Source organism: Hoplias malabaricus, chromosome Y, assembly GCF_029633855.1.
Source record: "Hoplias malabaricus isolate fHopMal1 chromosome Y, fHopMal1.hap1, whole genome shotgun sequence".
Taxonomy (NCBI): Eukaryota; Metazoa; Chordata; class Actinopteri; order Characiformes; family Erythrinidae; genus Hoplias; species Hoplias malabaricus.
Genome location: NC_089820.1, coordinates 57,100,042 through 57,119,166, shown reverse-complemented (window position 1 = coordinate 57,119,166; position 19,125 = coordinate 57,100,042). Strand labels below are relative to the sequence as shown.

Below are 19,125 nucleotides of genomic sequence, written 5' to 3'. Positions count from 1 at the left end.
CCCATTTATACTTGGGCAGCCCACAGCAAACTGTGGTATTTTGTCACAGTGGCCTCTGTGTGCTTGGGCACTGAAGGAATTTTTTTTAAAAATATGTTCAATTTAAAGCTGTGTAAGACCTACAGCAATCCATTCTATTTTATAATGGAAAAACAAGGGCTCAAATATTGATCTTGAAGATTATTATTGTGAAACAAACCCATAATATACCTCACTGTTTACAGCTGAAAATGTACAGCTAACAGACAACAACAAAGAACCTGCTCAGTGCTACAGCATTAATCCCAAAGATCTGGAGCTGAGAGAGTTCTCAAAAAGACAATGACATTTCGACAAACAAGCTTTTGTTTCTCTAGTCCGGAAATGTTCTGACGCTTCTGGAGGGTAATGAGCTTTTTCAAGCTGAGTACACACTGCACAGTCATTCTGTGGGCACTGTTATGTACTGTCCTTAAAGGATGCCGGATGTTCAAGGAGTCCACAGGCCTTCAGCACAAGGCTGTTCTTTTAGATTTTTCTGAGGAGGTCAGAAAGAAGGGGATCGGCCAAATCAAGAGTACTACTACTAATCTACTACTGATCTATAAACTATCGCAAATTAGAGGCGAAAGAGGAATTGTTTTATAGCCACGAGCTGCATTGTTAATTCTGGCCTGTTATTAACAGCACTATCTTAAGAGTTCGACTCCTCAGAGGCAGCTGGACATGACCTCAACTACAACCAGCTCACTGTGTGACCTTCTACCCTCAGATCGTTCAGAATTAAAGTCAGAACTTTTGGTCTTGGTTTTAAACACAGATATGGACCTTCATTTACGAAAAATTATTTAAATTACATTTAAAATATAGTTAAAATCACTGTAAGATGTTGTTCCCAAATGGTTACGCTGCAGGGAAAATAAAACCCTAACAGTCATACGGGACCAGACTGAACTTTGGGGGTGTGGTCCAAAATGAAGTGTTTTCCCTGTGTCTGTGTGGGTTTCTTCTGGGTGACTGTCGGTGAGGAGTGTGGTGTGTTCTCCCTGTGTCTGCGTGGGTTTCCTCCGGGTGACTGTCTATGAGGAGTGTGTTGTGTTCTCCCTGTGTCTGTGTGGGTTTTCTCTGGGTGACTGTCTGTGGGGAGTGTGGTATGTTCTCTCTGTGTCTGCGTGAGTTTCCTCCTGGTGCTCCGGTTTCCTCACACTGATGATTCCAGGTAGGCTCTGGACCCACCGTGACCCTGAATTGGATAAGGGTTGCAGACAATGAATGAAGGAATGAAGTGGTCTCTGACTTTTTCACAGTGGAGTACATCTCAGCATAGATCATAGAAGTATAGAATTACAGCAGGAACTCTCTATTATTTAAGGACTAGGCTTAATTGTTCTGTCTCCTGTGGGATAGTGTGGTTTGAGAATGACAGTGGAATAATGAATGAATCCAGTCACAACAGTGGATCCACGTGAAAAGACTGAATGAGGAACGTAGACTCTCTTTAACAAAAGGTTCTGAATGATCTGTCAAAGTAAGGCAATCTGACATAAGAAGCACACGTATGGTCAGTGGAGCTGAGAGAATGGACAATGTGCGTAATCCTAACCTCACAGACAATAGACCAACTCCTCCAGACATACTTCTACAATTAAAGACCGTAGTCCATCTGTTGCTCTGCATACTGTATTTGCCTCTTTTTCCCCCTGTTCCTCAGCGCTCAGGACCCCCACAGAGCAGGTGTGATGTGGTGGTGGATCATTCTCAGCGCTGCAGTGACACTGACGTGGTGGTGGTGTGTTAGTGTGTGTTGTGCTGGTGTAGAGTGGATCAGACACAGCAGTGCTGCTGGAGTTTTTAAACCCTGTGTCCACTCTCTGTCCACTCTGTGAGACACTCCTCCCTCGTTGGTCCACCTTGTAGATGTAGAGTCAGAGACAGTAGCTCATCTGTCGCTGCACAGTGTGTGTCGCTCGTCCTCTAGTCCTTCATCAGTGACACAGGACGCTGTCGGCTGGATGTTTTTGGTCGGTGGACTGTTCTCAGTCCAGACACTGAGGGGTTTAAAAACTCCAGCAGCACTGCTGTGTCTGATCCACTCTACACCAGCACAACGTCAGCGGAGGAGCAGTATAAACTGTGATTTCTTGAATAATGGAGCTACACCCAATACGTTTGTTTTGAGTTTGAGTGTTGTTTTAATCATCCCACATCTCTACCTGATCTTACTAAAGTTTATGTGGCTGAATGCCTTCAAATCCTCACAGCAAAGTACTGATGTCTAAGGTACGTTGTTCCCAGGCGAGTCGAGAGTGTTTCTCCCGATTCCTGTCCTTTGTTTCAGGAGAAGTATCAGTTGAATTATCTGTTCCAAATCTGAAAGGACTAAAGCTGGTGAGTTCCGTCGGGTCGAAGGAGGGCATAAAGAGCTGACGTTATTTGTCGCACATTGGGACTCTTCGAGGGCTATTAGAGCCATTTCAGAAGCTCACACTTGCTTTACTTGGCTGCTTTTCTAAATGATGATAGAAGCTATTTACTGCAGTAAATTTCCCCTGGAAAATCCAGACTCCCAAAGTGTCTCCATGCATTTATTGCACAATCAAACAAGTGAACCATGCGGAAAAATCTCATTCGTGTTGCTTTCACTCAGCCATTTCTTCACAATCCCATTTAAACCACCAAGAAGGGGGGGGGCTTCTCCTGAATACTGGGATGAGGCGAAAAAAGACCCCGAGAATACAGACCCTTCACAGAAGGGAGGATATCTTTAACTCTAATATGTACAATAACAAGTCCACACACACTACAGGGACAGCAGAGCACGCTGGTTTGAAGATACAGTCTTCAGCTACAAAGTAAATCAATGACACTGCAAAGAAATGATGCCTCAGGAAAGATTTCTCCTTAAGATCATGGTAAAGTATGATATATGTTTAACATATATTTAGATATTTTATTATTAGTCTTAAATTTCACTTATAAAATTCATGCTACTGAAACCTAAAAAGTAATTATTTATGTCAGGGGTCCTTTCAGCAGATGTTTTTTTTTCCCAAATAAAATAAATTAATAAGTAAATTAAGAGAGTACTGTGCATGAGTTTTAGGCACCAGAGAATATCAGGTTCAAAGAGAAATGTGTCCCAGCAGAAAAGTGTTAATTTGCTAAAAAACGAACAAACAGCACCTAACATTTGAATAAAACCAAATAACGTTATGCCAGTGTGATACTGTGTGTGTGAATGTGTTGGTTTAACTTTTTTCCAAATCTGCGTGGGTTTCCTCCGGGTGACTGTCTGTGAGGAGTGTGGTGTGTTCTCCCTGTGTCTGCGTGGGTTTCCTCCGGGTGACTATCTGTGAGGAGTGTGGTGTGTTCTCCCTGTGTCAGCGTGGGTTTCCTCAGGGTGACTGTCTGTGAGGAGTGTGGTGTGTTCTCCCTGTGTCTGCGTGGGTTTCCTCCGGGTGAATGTCTGTGAGGAGTGTGGTGTGTTCTCCCTGTGTCTGCGTGGGTTTCCGCCGGGTGACTGTCTGTGAGGAGTGTGGTGTGTTCTCTCTGTGTCTGCGTGGGTTTCCTCAGGGTGACTGTCTGTGAGGAGTGTGGTGTGTTCTCCCTGTGTCTGCGTGGGTTTCCTCCGGGTGAATGTCTGTGAGGAGTGTGGTGTGTTCTCCCTGTGTCTGCGTGGGTTTCCGCCGGGTGACTGTCTGTGAGGAGTGTGGTGTGTTCTCCCTGTGTCTGCGTGGGTTTCCTCCGGGTGACTGTCTGTAAGGAGTGTGGTGTGTTCTTCCTGTGTCTGCGTGTGTTTCCTCCGGGTGCCGGTCCAAAAACACACATCTGTAATTGGATTGGTGACTCAAAAATGTCTGTAGGTGTGAGTGTGTGAGTTAATGTGTGAGTGTGTGTTGCCCTGTGAAGAACTGGCTCCCCCTCCAGGGTGTATTCCTGTGATCTAACTTTATAAAAGCACCACGCTTCCTGAGTAGGCATCAGTTTAAAAATATATAATCATCTTAGCTGTCTAAGACTTCTGCACAGTACTCTGTGTGTGTGTGTGTGCGTGTGTGTGTGTGTATATTACTTTTTCTTGCAGTGAATTCAAAACAAATGTTGCTAAAGGAGTTTCTTTGACACTTTGTAATTTCTTCTTTTTTCACTCACTCTGAATCTAGTCCTGTTCAATAACAGCAAAGAAAGCATTCTCCATGGCATTCAGAAGCTTCTAATTTCAGTCCCATTTTGTTCAGTGGTTTTCAGACCCACTTGTCCATCTCCTACGGGCACTTCTCCATTAAGGAGGACGTCAGAGAGAGAGAGAGAGAATGTCCTGCTCTTTTCTGAGATGTTCCCAATGTCCAGTTTCCCCTGGTTCTAAGGAGAACTCATAGTCCTGTTCTGCTGGAACCTCTTCAGACGATTGGCTGCAGCCACGGCGTAGAAGTGTTTCTGTGGAAATAACAGGCCGTTAGTCAATATAGTCATCAATGGATCTACACACAATCAGCTTAAAATGTACTGGATATTTGTGTTGCTCAAACACACACACACACACACACACACAAAAGGCTGACTTGCCAGTTCATTTTTACACCTACATTTACTTTGCATATGTAAGTGTGTTCTCCCTGTGTCTGCATGGGTTTCCTCTGGGTGACTGTCTGTGAGGAGTGTGGTGGGTTCTCTCTGTGTCTGCGTGGGTTTATTCTGGGTGATTGTCTGTGAGGAGTGTGGTGTGTTCTCTCTGTGTCTGCATGGGTTTCCTCTGGGTGACTGTCTGTGAGGAGTGTGGTGGGTTCTCTCTGTGTCTGCGTGGGTTTATTCTGGGTGATTGTCTGTGAGGAGTGTGGTGTGTTCTCCCTGTGTCTGTGTGGGTTTCCTCCAGGTGACTGTCTGTGAGTAGTGTGGTGTGTTCTCTCTGTGTCTGTGTGGGTTTCCTCCAGGTGACTGTCTGTGAGGAGTGTGATGTGTTCTCCCTGTGTCTGCGTGGGTTTCCTCCAAAAACACACATTGGTAGGTGGATTGGAGACTCAAAAGTGACCATAGTTGTGAAGGTGTGAGTGAATGTGTGTGTGTCGCACTGTGAAGGACTGGCGCCCCCTCCAGGGTGTGTTCCCGCCTTGCGCCCAATGACTCCAGGTAGGCTCTGGACCCACCGCAACCCTGAACTGGACAAGGGGTACAGATAATGAATGAATGAATGTATACGAGAGAAGGCTGCATACCTTCCACTGGCGATGAGCTGCAAGGTAGCTTTGCAGCCGGAGCTGGGATTTGAGCCGCACTCTGTGTCTCTTCGCTTTTTCCTCCAGATTATTCAGCCAGCTGTGCTTCATGCAGCCAGATGCACTCAGCCGACTGCTGCCATAGAGATCAGACACACACACACACACACACACACACACACACACACACTTTAATAACAGGTTAAACATAAACCAAGATCTCACATCAATATTAAAGCAAAAGTAAATCTGAGAGCAGAAACACTCAGGAATGGCCTTTAAATCATGATGTTTCAGGCTTGATCTTCCTCATTAAATACCACCCGGGACACATAAATCAATACAGAGCTATAGACCATTTTTCAGCTGCCTCTGACAGAAACAGGACCATCGCTTTCAAACGGAGGTATGGAATATAAAGCCACACAGATGTTGCCCCAGAAATGTGTGTTATTCAGTGCACAGAAAGAGAAAGCACTAACTACTCCAACCTGTCACCAGTAGATTTTCCTCATGAGGCACCAATTAAACGCACACAATCAGCGAGGGCCAGTCACTGCTGTGGCAGCTCTGTTTAATTAGTGCTGTGACATTTTTGAAGGAGCTCTGAGCTGTTTAACGTGGATATCCCATTAGCGGTCATTAGCTAAAAGCACGGGTGTGTCCTGTTAACCTGAAACACATTAGTGTCTAAGAGTGCATCTGTGGAGAAATGGGAGAAGTACATTCAAATGTATCTGTTGCAAATGACAAATTATCCTCTACAAACACACGCAGGAAAAAACACTAACGTTTGTGTTTAATGAAAAAGCCCATGTTTCATTTTTCCAAACGCCTCAAATGCATTTGAAACAGGCTTTTTAGAAAGAGGAACTAAACGCAAACATTTTCAGGGTGTGTGTGTGTGAGAGAGAGAGAGAAAAGCCTGTGGACGAATCATTCTGGGATTGTGATATACAGGGACTTCTATAATTACAGTTACATTAACTCCTTTACTCCACATTGGTGTTTTCTAAATGACGACTTATATTTTCAGCTCTGATTCAGTGAACGATTTTAAAGGAACACTACGTAATATTTGTATCTAAAATTTACAGCTTCAAAATCATTGTGATCATACACTGACCTATAATCTGGAGAGGCTCTGTTGTCCCCACTGCAGAAACTGCACTATGTACCTTTTGGAGGAGGGTACGATGCCAGAAAATGTGATTTCTTGTGTTGATTTCTTAACTGAGTTTATGTTTTGCACCAGAGGCATAGTTTGAATTGAGGTCACACTTCAAAAATCCATTCGCAAAATTGCACCCCACCCTCTACCGTGATACACTTGTTTCTATGGTTACAATACACCCATCTTCGTGCTTATGCTACATCTATTTCCATGATTACATTAAAGCCATTTCCATGGTTACGCCTCATCCTAAGTATTTTCAAGTTATTCTCATTTCCAGGGTTTGATTATAACAATTTTTATGCTAATGCTAAATCCATGTTATGTTACAACACATTTTAGACTAAACCCATTACATAGTGTGGTGTGTTCTCCCTGTGTCTGCGTGGGTTTACTCCTGGTGACTGTCTGTGAGGAGTGTGGTGTGTTCTCCCTGTGTCCGCGTGGGTTTCCTCCTGGTGACTGTCTGTGAGGAGTGTGGTGTGTTCTCCCTGTGTCTGCGTGGGTTTCCTCCAGGTGACTGTCTGTGAGGAGTGTGGTGTGTTCTCTCTGTGTCTGCGTGGGTTTACTCCTGGTGACTGTCTGTGAGGAGTGTGGTGTGTTCTCCCTGTGTCCGCGTGGGTTTCCTCCTGGTGACTGTCTGTGAGGAGTGTGGTGTGTTCTCCCTGTGTCTGTGTGGGTTTCCTCCGGGTGACTGTCTGTGAGGAGTGTGTTGTGTTCTCCCTGTGTCTGCGTGGGTTTCCTCCTGGTGACTGTCTGTGAGGAGTGTGGTGTGTTCTCCCTGTGTCTGCGTGGGTTTCCTCCAGGTGACTGTCTGTGAGGAGTGTGGTGTGTTCTCTCTGTGTCTGCGTGGGTTTACTCCTGGTGACTGTCTGTGAGGAGTGTGGTGTGTTCTCCCTGTGTCCGCGTGGGTTTCCTCCTGGTGACTGTCTGTGAGGAGTGTGGTGTGTTCTCCCTGTGTCTGTGTGGGTTTCCTCTGGGTGACTGTCTGTGAGGAGTGTGGTGTGTTCTCTCTGTGTCTGCGTGGGTTTCCTCTGGGTGACTGTCTGTGAGGAGTGTGGTGTGTTCTCCCTGTGTCCGCGTGGGTTTCCTCCTGGTGACTGTCTGTGAGGAGTGTGGTGTGTTCTCCCTGTGTCTGCGTGGGTTTCCTCCAGGTGACTGTCTGTGAGGAGTGTGGTGTGTTCTCTCTGTGTCTGCGTGGGTTTACTCCTGGTGACTGTCTGTGAGGAGTGTGTTGTGTTCTCCCTGTGTGTGTGTGTGTGGGTTTCCTCTGGGTGCTCCAGTTTCCTCCCACAGTCCAAAAAAAACACGTTCGTAGGTGGATTGGAGACTCAAAAGTGTCCGTAGGTGTGAGTGAATGTGTGAGTGTGTGTCGCCCTGTGAAGGACTGGCGCCCCCTCCAGGGTGTGTTCCTGCCTTGCACCCAGTGATTCCAGGAGGGAACTGGATAAGGGTTACAGTCAATGAATGAATGAAAGTACACTTATTTGCAAGGGCACTTCACACGTTTCTTTGGATATACTACATCCCTTAACATGGTACTATTTGTATCATTTCAGATTTTCCTGTAACTACGTTACACCCATCTTTATTAATAACTTGTAGCAATCTCCATGGATTCCTTATAACCATTTCAAAGGCAGTAAACTCTAAGAAAACACTAGAAACATCTCCATTTATGGTATAAGGGATGAGAAGACATTTTTATCGCAGATTTGAGACTGCTCTTCACATTTTTGTAGTTTTGTGAACCTTAATGCTCTGCGCAGACCAACTCAGATGTGTTTTCTCTCTGCTGCAGTAAACACTGCTCTGCATTCTGCTCACTGAGTCTGGGGTCATGATCCTCCAGCATCAAGTACAATACAAACAGACGGAACGAGTGTCCTCCATGGCTCACAACAATCCACACGTTCAAGCGCCGTCAGCACACTGTCAGTGACAGAGCTGTCACAACACATGAATTGAACTGAGGCCTATCCATGTGGCGGCCGCTCTCACTCAAACACTTATTCACCAACCTCTACACGCTCAGTGTGCTCCTGGAAATGACTTTTTGAAGCCAGACGTGACCAAAGCCACCGATTGCAATAGGAAAGTAAAGAAAAATTCAGACAAAAACTGGCGTATATCTGATGCTGCCATTCTCTGTTTGCAGATGTATTTTTGTTGTTACACAAGTTTTTTTTAAGAAAGCCAGAGTTAAATGTCATTACAGTGTAATTCTCTGGGTTTGAAAAACTCAAATCCATACGATCAGAAGAACATCTGGAAACAAACTTTGTTCTTCACTGTCTCACAACACAGCTACTACTTTTTATAAAAAATCCTATTAGCGTCACTGTATGTATGGTAATGTAGCACAGCAAGTAGTGTCTCTGTCATAGCTCCAGGGTCCTGGAGGTTGTGGGCTCGAGTCCCGCTCCAGGTGACTGTCTGTGCGGAGTGTGGTGTGTTCTCTCTGTGTCTGCGTGGGTTTCCTCCGGGTGACTGTCTGTGCGGAGTGTGGTGTGTTCTCTCCGTGTCTGCGTGGGTTTCCTCCAGGTGACTGTCTGTGAGGAGTGTGGTGTGTTCTCTCTGTGTCTGCGTGGGTTTCCTCCGGGTAACTGTCTGTGAGGAGTGTGGTGTGTTCTCTCTGTGTCTGCGTGGGTTTCCTCCGGGTGATTGTCTGTGAGGAGTGTGGTGTGTTCTCCCTGTGTCTGTATGGGTTTCCTCCGGGTGACTGTCTGTGAGGAGTGTGGTGTGTTCTCCGTGTGTCTGCGTGGGTTTCCTCCGGGTAACTGTCTGTGAGGAGTGTGGTGTGTTCTCTCTGTGTCTGCGTGGGTTTCCTCCGGGTGATTGTCTGTGAGGAGTGTGGTGTGTTCTCCCTGTGTCTGTGTGGGTTTCCTCCGGGTGACTGTCTGTGAGGAGTGTGGTGTGTTCTCCCTGTGTCTGCGTGGGTTTCCTCCGGGTGATTGTCTGTGAGGAGTGTGGTGTGTTCTCCCTGTGTCTGCGTGGGTTTCCTCCGGGTGATTGTCTGTGAGGAGTGTGGTGTGTTCTCTCTGTGTCTGCGTGGGTTTCCTCCGGGTGACTGTCTGTGAGGAGTGTGGTGTGTTCTCCCTGTGTCTGCGTGGGTTTCCTCCGGGTGACTGTCTCTGAGGAGTGTGGTGTGTTCTCTCTGTGTCTGCGTGGGTTTCCTCCAGGTGAGTGTGTGTCGCCCTGTGAAGGACTGGTGCTGCCTTCAGGTTGTGTTCCCACCTTGTGCCCATTGATTCCGGGTAGGCTCAGAACCCATCACTGCCCTGAACTGGATAAGCGCATACAGATCGTGAATGAATGAATGAATTCATAATAATGTTTTGCACAGTGCCATACATGAGATTTTTATCATCGGGCGGCACGGTGGCTTGGTGGTTAGCACGTTCGCCTCCCAGCGCTGGGATCTTGGGTTCAAGTCCCATCTGGGTGGAGTTTCCATGTTCTCCCCGTGTCTGCGTGGGTTTCCTCCGGGGGCTCCGGTTTCCTCCCACAGTCCAAAAACATGGAGGGTAGGTGAATTGGCTTCTCTAATAACTGTCCTGGTGTGTGAATGAATGTCTGTATGTGTGAGCCCAGATATGGATTGGCGCTCTGTCCTGGGTTAAACCCTAGTGCCCGATGCAGTCCTCCAGGTGGACGGTCGTTTCTGGTTGAGAGTACGCTGTGCGCGTTTGGCTGCCGCTTCTCGCCAGTGTGTGTGAATTGAGCGTTCTGAGCAGTGTAGATTGTAAAGCGTCCTTGGGTGTCTAGAAAGGCGCTATATAAGTGTAACGATAAAAAAAAAAAAAAATAATAATAATAATAATAATCTGCCTCTCACTGTGTGGAATTGGTGGAGTCATGAGTCCATCTTCATTTTCTGTGAAACTGACCAATGGACACTTTTAAAAATCATACTGGGCCGCGCCATCACACCTGCCTCCTTTCATTCTTCATTCAGTCTGAGTCTGGGAGGCGTGGGAAGTGCAAAGACTTCACTGCTGCTGAAATCGCTGCTCAGGTTTTGGAAAGTGGTGACAAAAATAGATGAGTTTCAGAGACTGAGGGGTCAGATTCATATACAGGGGACTTATGATAGACTCATTCATTCAAAAGTTTAAAAGAAGATCTGTAAACATCAAGTCAATGCCTTCCGACCCCAGAGGGTTAAAACGTTGCTCCACCAGACTGGACTTTGTTGTAGCTAATCACGTCTAGGCAGATGAGGACACAGAATTTGTTTTTGCTTAGAGATTTATTGCGGCCAGTTCATTGTCCTGAGAACCCTCTCCTTTTCTCAGAAGTGGCTTCTATCCAGGTCCACGTCCTTTCAGACCCATAATAATGAGTAGCTCATCTCAGGGTGGACAGAAGGATGGACAACATCAGCTGCACTTGTGTTTGATTTTCTCCTCTGTCTCAGAGATGTTGGCCCTATCATCGGGAGAGCGCCAGTGATGCCTCAACTATCCAAGGCTGTGAGTCCTAGATAACAAAATCTGTCTTGCACCCTTGGGTGGGCAGCATGGCCCCCAGCACAACCCTGTCACACAAACACAGTGCTGGCCAGCGCAGGGGGCTGTTAGCTGATTTTAGTTGATGGAGCAGATCACTCTAGTGTTGGCAAAAATTAGTGTGCTTTGGTTCACATGACTGCTGGGATGCTGTCCATTTGTGTGTGCGTGTGTGTGTCTATGTGTCATTAGAGGACACATTTAGTCACTACATAGCATCATCACCACTGCAAAAAGCATACATTTTTAATATGGGTTCCTGTTGCGTCACTAAGTACCCCCTGTCACAGATTAGCGGTTCATTAATTGAGTGTGGCCCCTCATTGGCCCCTGCTGTGCCACTTCGCTATTGTCAGATGGCAGCTGAGCTGTGGGAGCACTGACGTACACACAGTGCCAAAAAAAACCCACAAAAACACAAAAACACACCCTCACTTCCAGCCCCTGGCTCCTCAGGCCTCAGCCTGCTGCTGTACGCCATTAATCTCAGCCCTTTGATAAACACATCCGGATGTTTGCCGAAGCAAATGTTCTGTTCCTATTTTAGTTCACATTCAGAATGCAGCAGCCAACTGCTCTCCTCTGAGAACAGAGCTCTGAGACAGAAGCAGAAAGTCAGACATTTGTCTAACCGTACTCACCCTCTGCTCCACAGTGGAACACAGTTCTGTTTCTTAATGAAACGTCTGTGACCTGCTTCGGTCCAAACCCCACGAGCCCCACAGCAGTGTTCTCCCCCTGTGTAAACAGCACTGTTCAGAACGCCCGCTTTCAGCACCTGTTCCTTTAAATGATAACGAGCCGCTCGCTGTTCACCCCGACCCCGAGCGCACAGCAGTGAGGAGCGAGGAGCAGAAGCTCTGGTTTTCAGCCGTTTTCACTCTGTTCTCTTTCTTCCCTGTTCACGTTTAAACTCGTATGAACATGGGTCCAGTGCTGAGATTGGACAAATTCTCAACATACACTAAGTCCAGGAGTTTGTTGATGTTTGTTAATCTTCAGAAATCAAGGTTATTAAGATCCCCTCTTTTGTTGCTGTAGCAGATTCTACACTATACACAGCTTTAGTGGTTGGAATATTGTAGTGAGGATTGGATTTCATTCAGCCACATGAACTGATGATGGAGGACAAGTTCTGGATCTCAAAGCCTACAAAGTCATCTACAGACATTCTAGACTTATATAGTGCTTGTTATAGCCAACCATTGGTGCTCATATCAGAGCAGAATGACAGTGCAGAGCTGAATTACCACTTGGCTGGTATCAGGAGTCTGGAGATGAAATCTTTTGCTTCCTCTGACACACTCTCAAACGCCTCGGAGTCGAAGTCCCAGTTAGCGTGGAGGATGTTGTTCATGGTCTCTGTGTCATTCTCACCCAGGAACGGAGAGAGGCCGCTTAAACTGTAAAAAATAAAAAGCAAGAAATGCAGAGCATCAGGGCGAGGAAATGGAGGACTGTTATGTAACATGAAATGTGACAAATTAAAAAGCTGTTATAACCATGAGCTAAACCCAAGCAAACAACATTGTTCCAGCCTTGTGATAAATGTCCCTAATTTAGTGATATGCTGTTCACATTGTGGCAATCAGTTATCAGCAAACGACTGAGTAATGTAACAGCCATTGTACTGATGTGTCTTAAAAACAGGGCAAATGTTGGATAATATTTTTGACACATATTTAACATTAGGTTGACGTATGGAAAAAAGATCTCCTGAAGGTTTCTCCATTCTTCATTCAATCACACATTACACCCTTTTCTGTTACACTGTGTACTGTGAGCGTATGTTATGTAAGTGGTTTTATACTTCCGCATAAACCAGAGGAAAATATGAAAGTAAAACGTTACTATTGCCAAGCAGAAAAGCCAAAGAAATAATATAAAAAAATGTAAGAAGAACCTGGACACTGAAGAAATATATATTTTAGCTCAACATTCATGAAGCTACATCACACCAACATAAGCCTATGGCGACTGACTTCTTTCTCCTAGTGAACATCCCAAGGGCACGGTGAAAATCTAAATTTATTCTGGCCTGAATCTGCTGATAGAGGAGTCCTGGCATGTGCACATTCACAATGCGTAGAGTACAATAAATCAGAGCAGAATCAGAGCTCTCTGTGTGCACCATGTCTCCTGTAAATGTAAATGTCTTTCTGTCCTGTTGGAGGCACTGTTTATTTCTGGACTGAGTGTGAGAGCTGATTCAGAGCAGAGTGCTGACCCTGGTTGTGTTTAGGCATAAAAAAAAAACATGCACAACATCAGACACATTCCACTGAGAGCTGAGAGAGATGACACGCCATTCAGGCCACTGTGGGGAGGGCTTACTTTAATAAAGACTTAGGCCAAAAAGATCCAGCTGTCATAACATCTGCTTTTGTCAACTCCATCCTTGAATGTGTTATGACAAACGCTTGATGTTTATGAAGGTTGATATTGCTTTTTTCCTTGTCATGAAAGGCTTATGTAAGGTGTCTTGTAGCCTTTTGATTGATGGCCTGCAGTCAAGTGTTACCAAAAGAACAGCTGGATGATGTGGTTTGATCCATAAAAATTAAAAGATTAAGATGCTCCTCCAAAGGAAAAAAAAATCTGATCTAGAAAAGTTTACAACCTGAGTCAAAAGCTGCAGGACACACTTTTATCGGCGTACCCCAGCAAGTAAGAGTAAGTAAGAGGGGGCCCATATATTCAGGCAATGTCTGGAACATAGCCGCCATCTTGAAAGCCACCATATTAGGTCAAGGGCAATGTTTTTCCAATGGGAAGTGGTCATGTAGCATATCAAAGAAATAAAAAGGTGTCACATTACACTTAAGCATAAACTGTATCTGTGGGTACATGGACAAAACCAAATGCATTAACCATGAGGTGTATGTTGTGCTTTTCTTTAAATAGAAGAGCAGTAACTGAATTATCCAGATAGGGGTCTGTAGGCCCAGGACGGTGTGAAGTAGGCCAAGTACACATCGGAGGTGCAGAAAAGCCCCCTAAAGCCCGTCAGACAGCTGTCAGGTTATTAGTAATAATTTAATCATTGGGGACTAACTGATGTTGGTCACAGAAGTAGGTCATCTATGACCCAGGTGGGATACTCGTGTGAGGGTATGACATACAGCAACACGACCCAGTTCTGACCCCATGTACCGTACAGAAAGGGTCAATATAATCGACCACCCTTGAGCCCGGTGGCCATGAGTGACTCCAGGCCTCTGTCTGCCCTTTTTGATTTGTTTCATTAGATTCATTGTCCTTCCTTTCACACATTCAACAACACACCTATATCAATGATTACATTTCTACATACGGCAATCATATCCGTGACTGTAGAAAGGCCAGATTTATTCAAAGCATTGGCTTTGATGCTAATTGGCAGTTGTTGAAAGTAAAAGACAGCTGCCAAGCAAAATATATAAGAGCTGAGCTCGAAAACACAATGCCTCAAAGAAAAAAAAATAAGTCGTACAAGAGCAGACTTTGATCTAAACAATGGCCAAAATAATGAGGGTGTTTGGCATCTATTCTCAAACCCAGATGAAATTTCATATGAGTTACATTTCTACAGATCTTTTCCAGTGCCCCATAAGGCTGTACATTGTTTGGAACATTAAGGAGTCCCCTCACAACAAATGTGCAGCATCCACCTGGACGATGCATTAACAACCAATCTCAAATAGTACACTCACCCCACCTCAGCTATTAGGTAGAGAGGAAACAAGATGGGGATGACTAGGAGGCTACATGTGACCACAAGGGACAGATTTATCATCACACCCTGCCTCTGTTTCAGAGTTTAATGAGCTTGATGAGAGGGGCAAGACACAGTTTTACGTCTCATCTGATGGTAGGCAGTACAATGTTCCCGGCACTGCACCAAGGATTTGGGATGCACACCGATGACAAGGAGAGCGCCCCCTATTGGCCCTGCCCAACCAGCTCCAGCAGCCACCCAAGCTTTCCTAGCAGAAGGTCTTCCATCTAAGTACTGGCCCAAACAAGCTTAGATTCTGTGGATTTGAATGTGGTATTAATGTTAACTGAAGTAAACAGACAACTTGCACTTCAGACTTACAGCCTTCTTTGAGTATATTTCAAACCACACAACTATTTTCAGCTTTATTCTGAGTTAATGCTAGATCTCACACTCTGAGCAGTGCTGAAATTTCCTAAATGTCAACAGCAGTGGTGTGTGGACCTTTAAAAACTATTAAAACCTTGAGTAATGACAGTTTGTGGAGGCAGATTTGACCTAAATGGTCAAAATGTGAATCAGATTGTGCTTACATGACTCCACTCCACTTGGCTCTGCTCTTTTGAATTTTCATTAGACAAATCTGGAAGCGTGTACCTTATGTCCCTGTTTGTGCCTCGTACAAAGCGAGCAGAGCAGGTACTAAATGTGACGTAAACCTTGCAGAGTTCTGATTGGCCAGAGAGACAGGCATCCAGCACAAACAAGCCACTTGTAAAATCTCCAGCTGCAGCAGAGGTCATGTTAGTTTTTATCCGACTCACGACGGCAGCTCGTAAAATGACGCCGTGGTCTTTTGAAGAGGTTCAAACGCTCCTTGGATCGGTGGCCGACGAAAGAATCCAGCGAGAGCTGGACGCTGCAACAAGGAAGGAACAAACTCTACTGATCTGTCTGAACTGATGACGGAGCTGTGTTCAGTCCCAAACAACAACAACACGCCAATACACCATGAGTAAACACCGCTTAACATTACCACCGCCGTTGTTGTGGTTTCCAAACCCCACTGTTCCCTTAACGGTTTCATGGGGGAGCTGGGGTACTGGAAAAGCCATTCAGTAGAAAAACACCAAAAATATCAGCCATCTGATTGCCTGGACTGGCAAGACAATAAAAGCTGGAAGAAATGCAGGAGCAGCACTTTATCTACCCTAAATATCCACAGCTGAATGCTGAGGTGGCCACCCCCCGGCTCCAGATGCATGTGTTCACTACTGTGTGTGTGTTCATTGACACAGTCGGGTCAAATGAAAGTGCAAATTTGACTCTACTGCTGTACAATGATGATACAGAGCACGTTTCACACTGAGCTTTGTGGACAACGGCTGTTGTGTGGTAAAGTTAGTCACTGGTTCTGCTAATTATTTGCCATGAGAAAGTTTGCTAAAACCTGTGCAACATGTCAATATCCCTCTAGAGGAAACTCTGTTGTGTCGTGTGGTGTTCTTCACTGATTTTATGGACTGTAACTAGACCCCGTAGGGTCCACGAGCCCCTGTATCCCCAGGGTCCAACAGAAGCTAAAACTGTTTACAGCACACGGGAATATCTCATTGTTTGGCTTCTCCAAACCCAACAGATTATTTCCACTGGGATGCTGTCAGGGTCAGTATCATCCCACATTTTTTGGACATCCATAGAATATTTTTTAAAAGCTGCAAGGATGTTATTTTCTACAGTCCTTGAAACTGATGAAGGAACGTGTTTGTGTTTACAACATTATATTGTGGTTAACCCAATGACGTTTGTGGCTTTATGTCCCCTGAATGTCATTCATGCAAAAGATGTCCTCTTAACACCGTCACTAAGGTAAGTAAATATGTGTTATTATGAGGAATGCACAACTATATATATATAATTTAATCTATAATTTCCAGTAATATTCATGCTCAAATTGTAAGAGAATATATTTTTAATACATTTGGGTTCAGACAGATATTTGTTGAGTCCGGACATATTTTTATTCACTACAGTTAGATTCAGACTGAACTGTATTTCACTCAATATTTGGGTCCTGGCCGATTTCATTACCTTACACTGAGAATCAAATGAATCTATGTTGGGATATGACTGAATTTTTCAAGCTAAAGCCAGACCTGGACAGGCTACTGAACCAACATTTTCATTCTCAGTTAAAGGCAAGGCAAGTTTATTTATAGAGCACCTTTCATACAAAAGCAATTCAAAAAGAAACAGTTACATTAAAAGCAAGAATAAAAATCATTAAAGTCCAATAAAACAATTAAAATATTGCAGTAAAAGGAAATAAATAAAAAGAGTAAAATGATTAAATGATTAAAACAATTTAAAAAGATACAACAAAAGAAGGGGTGGCACGGTAGCGCAGCAGGTAGGTGTCGCAGTCACACAGCTCCAGGGACCTGGAGGTTGTGGGTTCAATTCCCGCTCTGGGTGACTGTCTGTGAGGAGTGTGGTGTGTTCTCCCTGTGTCTGCGTGGGTTTCCTCCGGGTGACTGTCTGTGAGGAGTTGATGTGTTCTCCCTGTGTCTGCGTGGGTTTCCTCCAGGTGACTGTCTGTGAGGAGTTGGTGTGTTCTCCCTGTGTCTGCGTGGGTTTCCTCCGGGTGACTGTGAGGAGTTGGTGTGTTCTCCCTGTGTCTGCGTGGGTTTCCTCCGGGTGACTGTGAGGAGTTGGTGTGTTCTCCCTGTGTCTGCGTGGGTTTCCTCCGGGTGCTCCGGTTTCCTCCCACAGTCCAAAAACACACGTTGGTAGGTGGATTGGCGACTCAAAAGTGTCCGTAGGTGTGAATGTGTGTGTGAGTGTCTGTGTTGCCCTGTGAAGGACTGGCGCCCCCTCCAGGGTGTATTCCCGCCTTGTGCCCAATGATTCCAGGTAGGCTCTGGACCCACCGCGACCCTGAACTGGATAAGGGTTACAGTTAAAATGAAAAAAAAAAAAACAATAAAAGAAAAGAACTAATGTGCCATTACAGAATAAAAGTGCAGAGTATTTTAAACCAAGCTGTAGCTGCTCAAACAGGAAAGTTATAAGTCTTGATTTAAAAGCGTCTAAAGTCAGGGCTCTTCTAATATTCTCAGTCGGCCGCCTCCGTTCATGCTCTGTTTTAACAAATCCATTTTAACTTAATTTCCCAAGTTGTGTTGGATTAGGAATGCACTGTGCACTACAAGTGGATCCAGGAAGAGAGTGGGGAAACACTGAGGTGTACAGTAGAGTCTGAGGTCACAGGAGGTGATCAGAATTGAGAGGAGGTGAGGTGTGTTGCTGGTGCAGAGGGAACACAGACCACAGCTGAGTCTGGCTCTGCCCTGTTGTTGGCTGTGCCATTGGGGTTGAGTAGATATTGTGCTTTCTGAGCCTCTTAACTTGCAGCCGGAGACGGGTGCCCTTTCATTAGAGAATTACTGAGTGCTCTCAGCTCTCAGTCTCTGATGTCCACCTTTCATGGCCTTGGCATTTGCATTTCCTTTTTGATCTCTTTGACATTAGAAGTCAGAAAGAGCACGGCAATAACCAATTCAGTGCAGTCAGAGCCTCTATTTATTTGAAGGAGAGGGAGAGAGTCCGAGAGGGAGGGAGAGAGAGAGAGAGAGAGACAGAGGGAGTGATTGTGGGAGCAAGAGAAAGAGAGAGAAAGAGAGAAAGAGATAGATGCTTTTTGCTGCTATCATAAAAAAAAGAAATGTTCCAAAGAAGCAATAACATTCTCAGATACGACTCTGCGGACTCTGAGTCACTGGCTTTTTTCATGGACCATGGTTTACCCATGCTATGTGAAAGAATAAAAGCATATTTTAAAGTGAAGGTCATCTGCAAGCTGGAATAAGTGCATACACATATACCCCACATATATTCAAAGATAATATATACAGGACTTTTAGTGTCTGGATTTTGTTCCTTTGATTTAAGCTGGAGCTACGAGGATAATGTAGCTGTGGAAGCTAAAACCCCACCAATTAGAATATACATCACATCACAATGTTAATATTCAACCTACAGAATATTAATGAGACATCGACATAAAGATTTTTAAAATATATACATTCAGCATAATATTTATTTATCAACAGAGAGCATGATAATGAGTAACTGACCTGCAGCATATCAATGAGATATTACCCTTCAGAATATTAATGAGCTATTTATCTTCAGAATATTAATGAGCTATTTATCTTCAGAATATTAATGAGATATCAACTTTCAGAAAAGTAATGACATATCAATCGGAATAATAATGAGACATGAATATACAGCATATTATGGTTATATATTACCTACAGATAGGTACACACCTTCAGACCTGAATCTATTAGGTGCCTATCTTTATGTCAACATCAGGGATGTTTATATATATAAATATATTTGTTATTAGTGATAGTTTCATGTTAGTATTGTGTAGTATTGACAATAAATCACACTTTGACTTTGATATAAACATACAGAATATGAATAATATATAAATCTTTCAAAAATTAATGAAATATCAATGTTAAGAATATTAAATAGGTA

At 44.5% G+C, this 19,125-nt stretch overlaps 1 protein-coding gene across 1 annotated transcript in view; it reads right to left on the bottom strand.

Moving 5' to 3' along the window:
- Positions 1-3,753: 3,753 nt before the first annotated feature.
- Positions 3,754-19,125, bottom strand: part of LOC136678478 (myosin light chain kinase 3-like) — a 56,106-nt gene continuing 40,734 nt past the window's right edge. The window contains exons 12-14 of the mRNA XM_066656531.1: positions 12,128-12,280; positions 5,193-5,328; positions 3,754-4,416 (exon numbers count right to left, since the gene is read on the bottom strand). Coding sequence (XP_066512628.1) covers positions 4,342-4,416; positions 5,193-5,328; positions 12,128-12,280 — 364 coding nt within the window. The 3' untranslated portion in view covers positions 3,754-4,341. The remainder of the gene's footprint in view (positions 4,417-5,192; positions 5,329-12,127; positions 12,281-19,125) is intronic.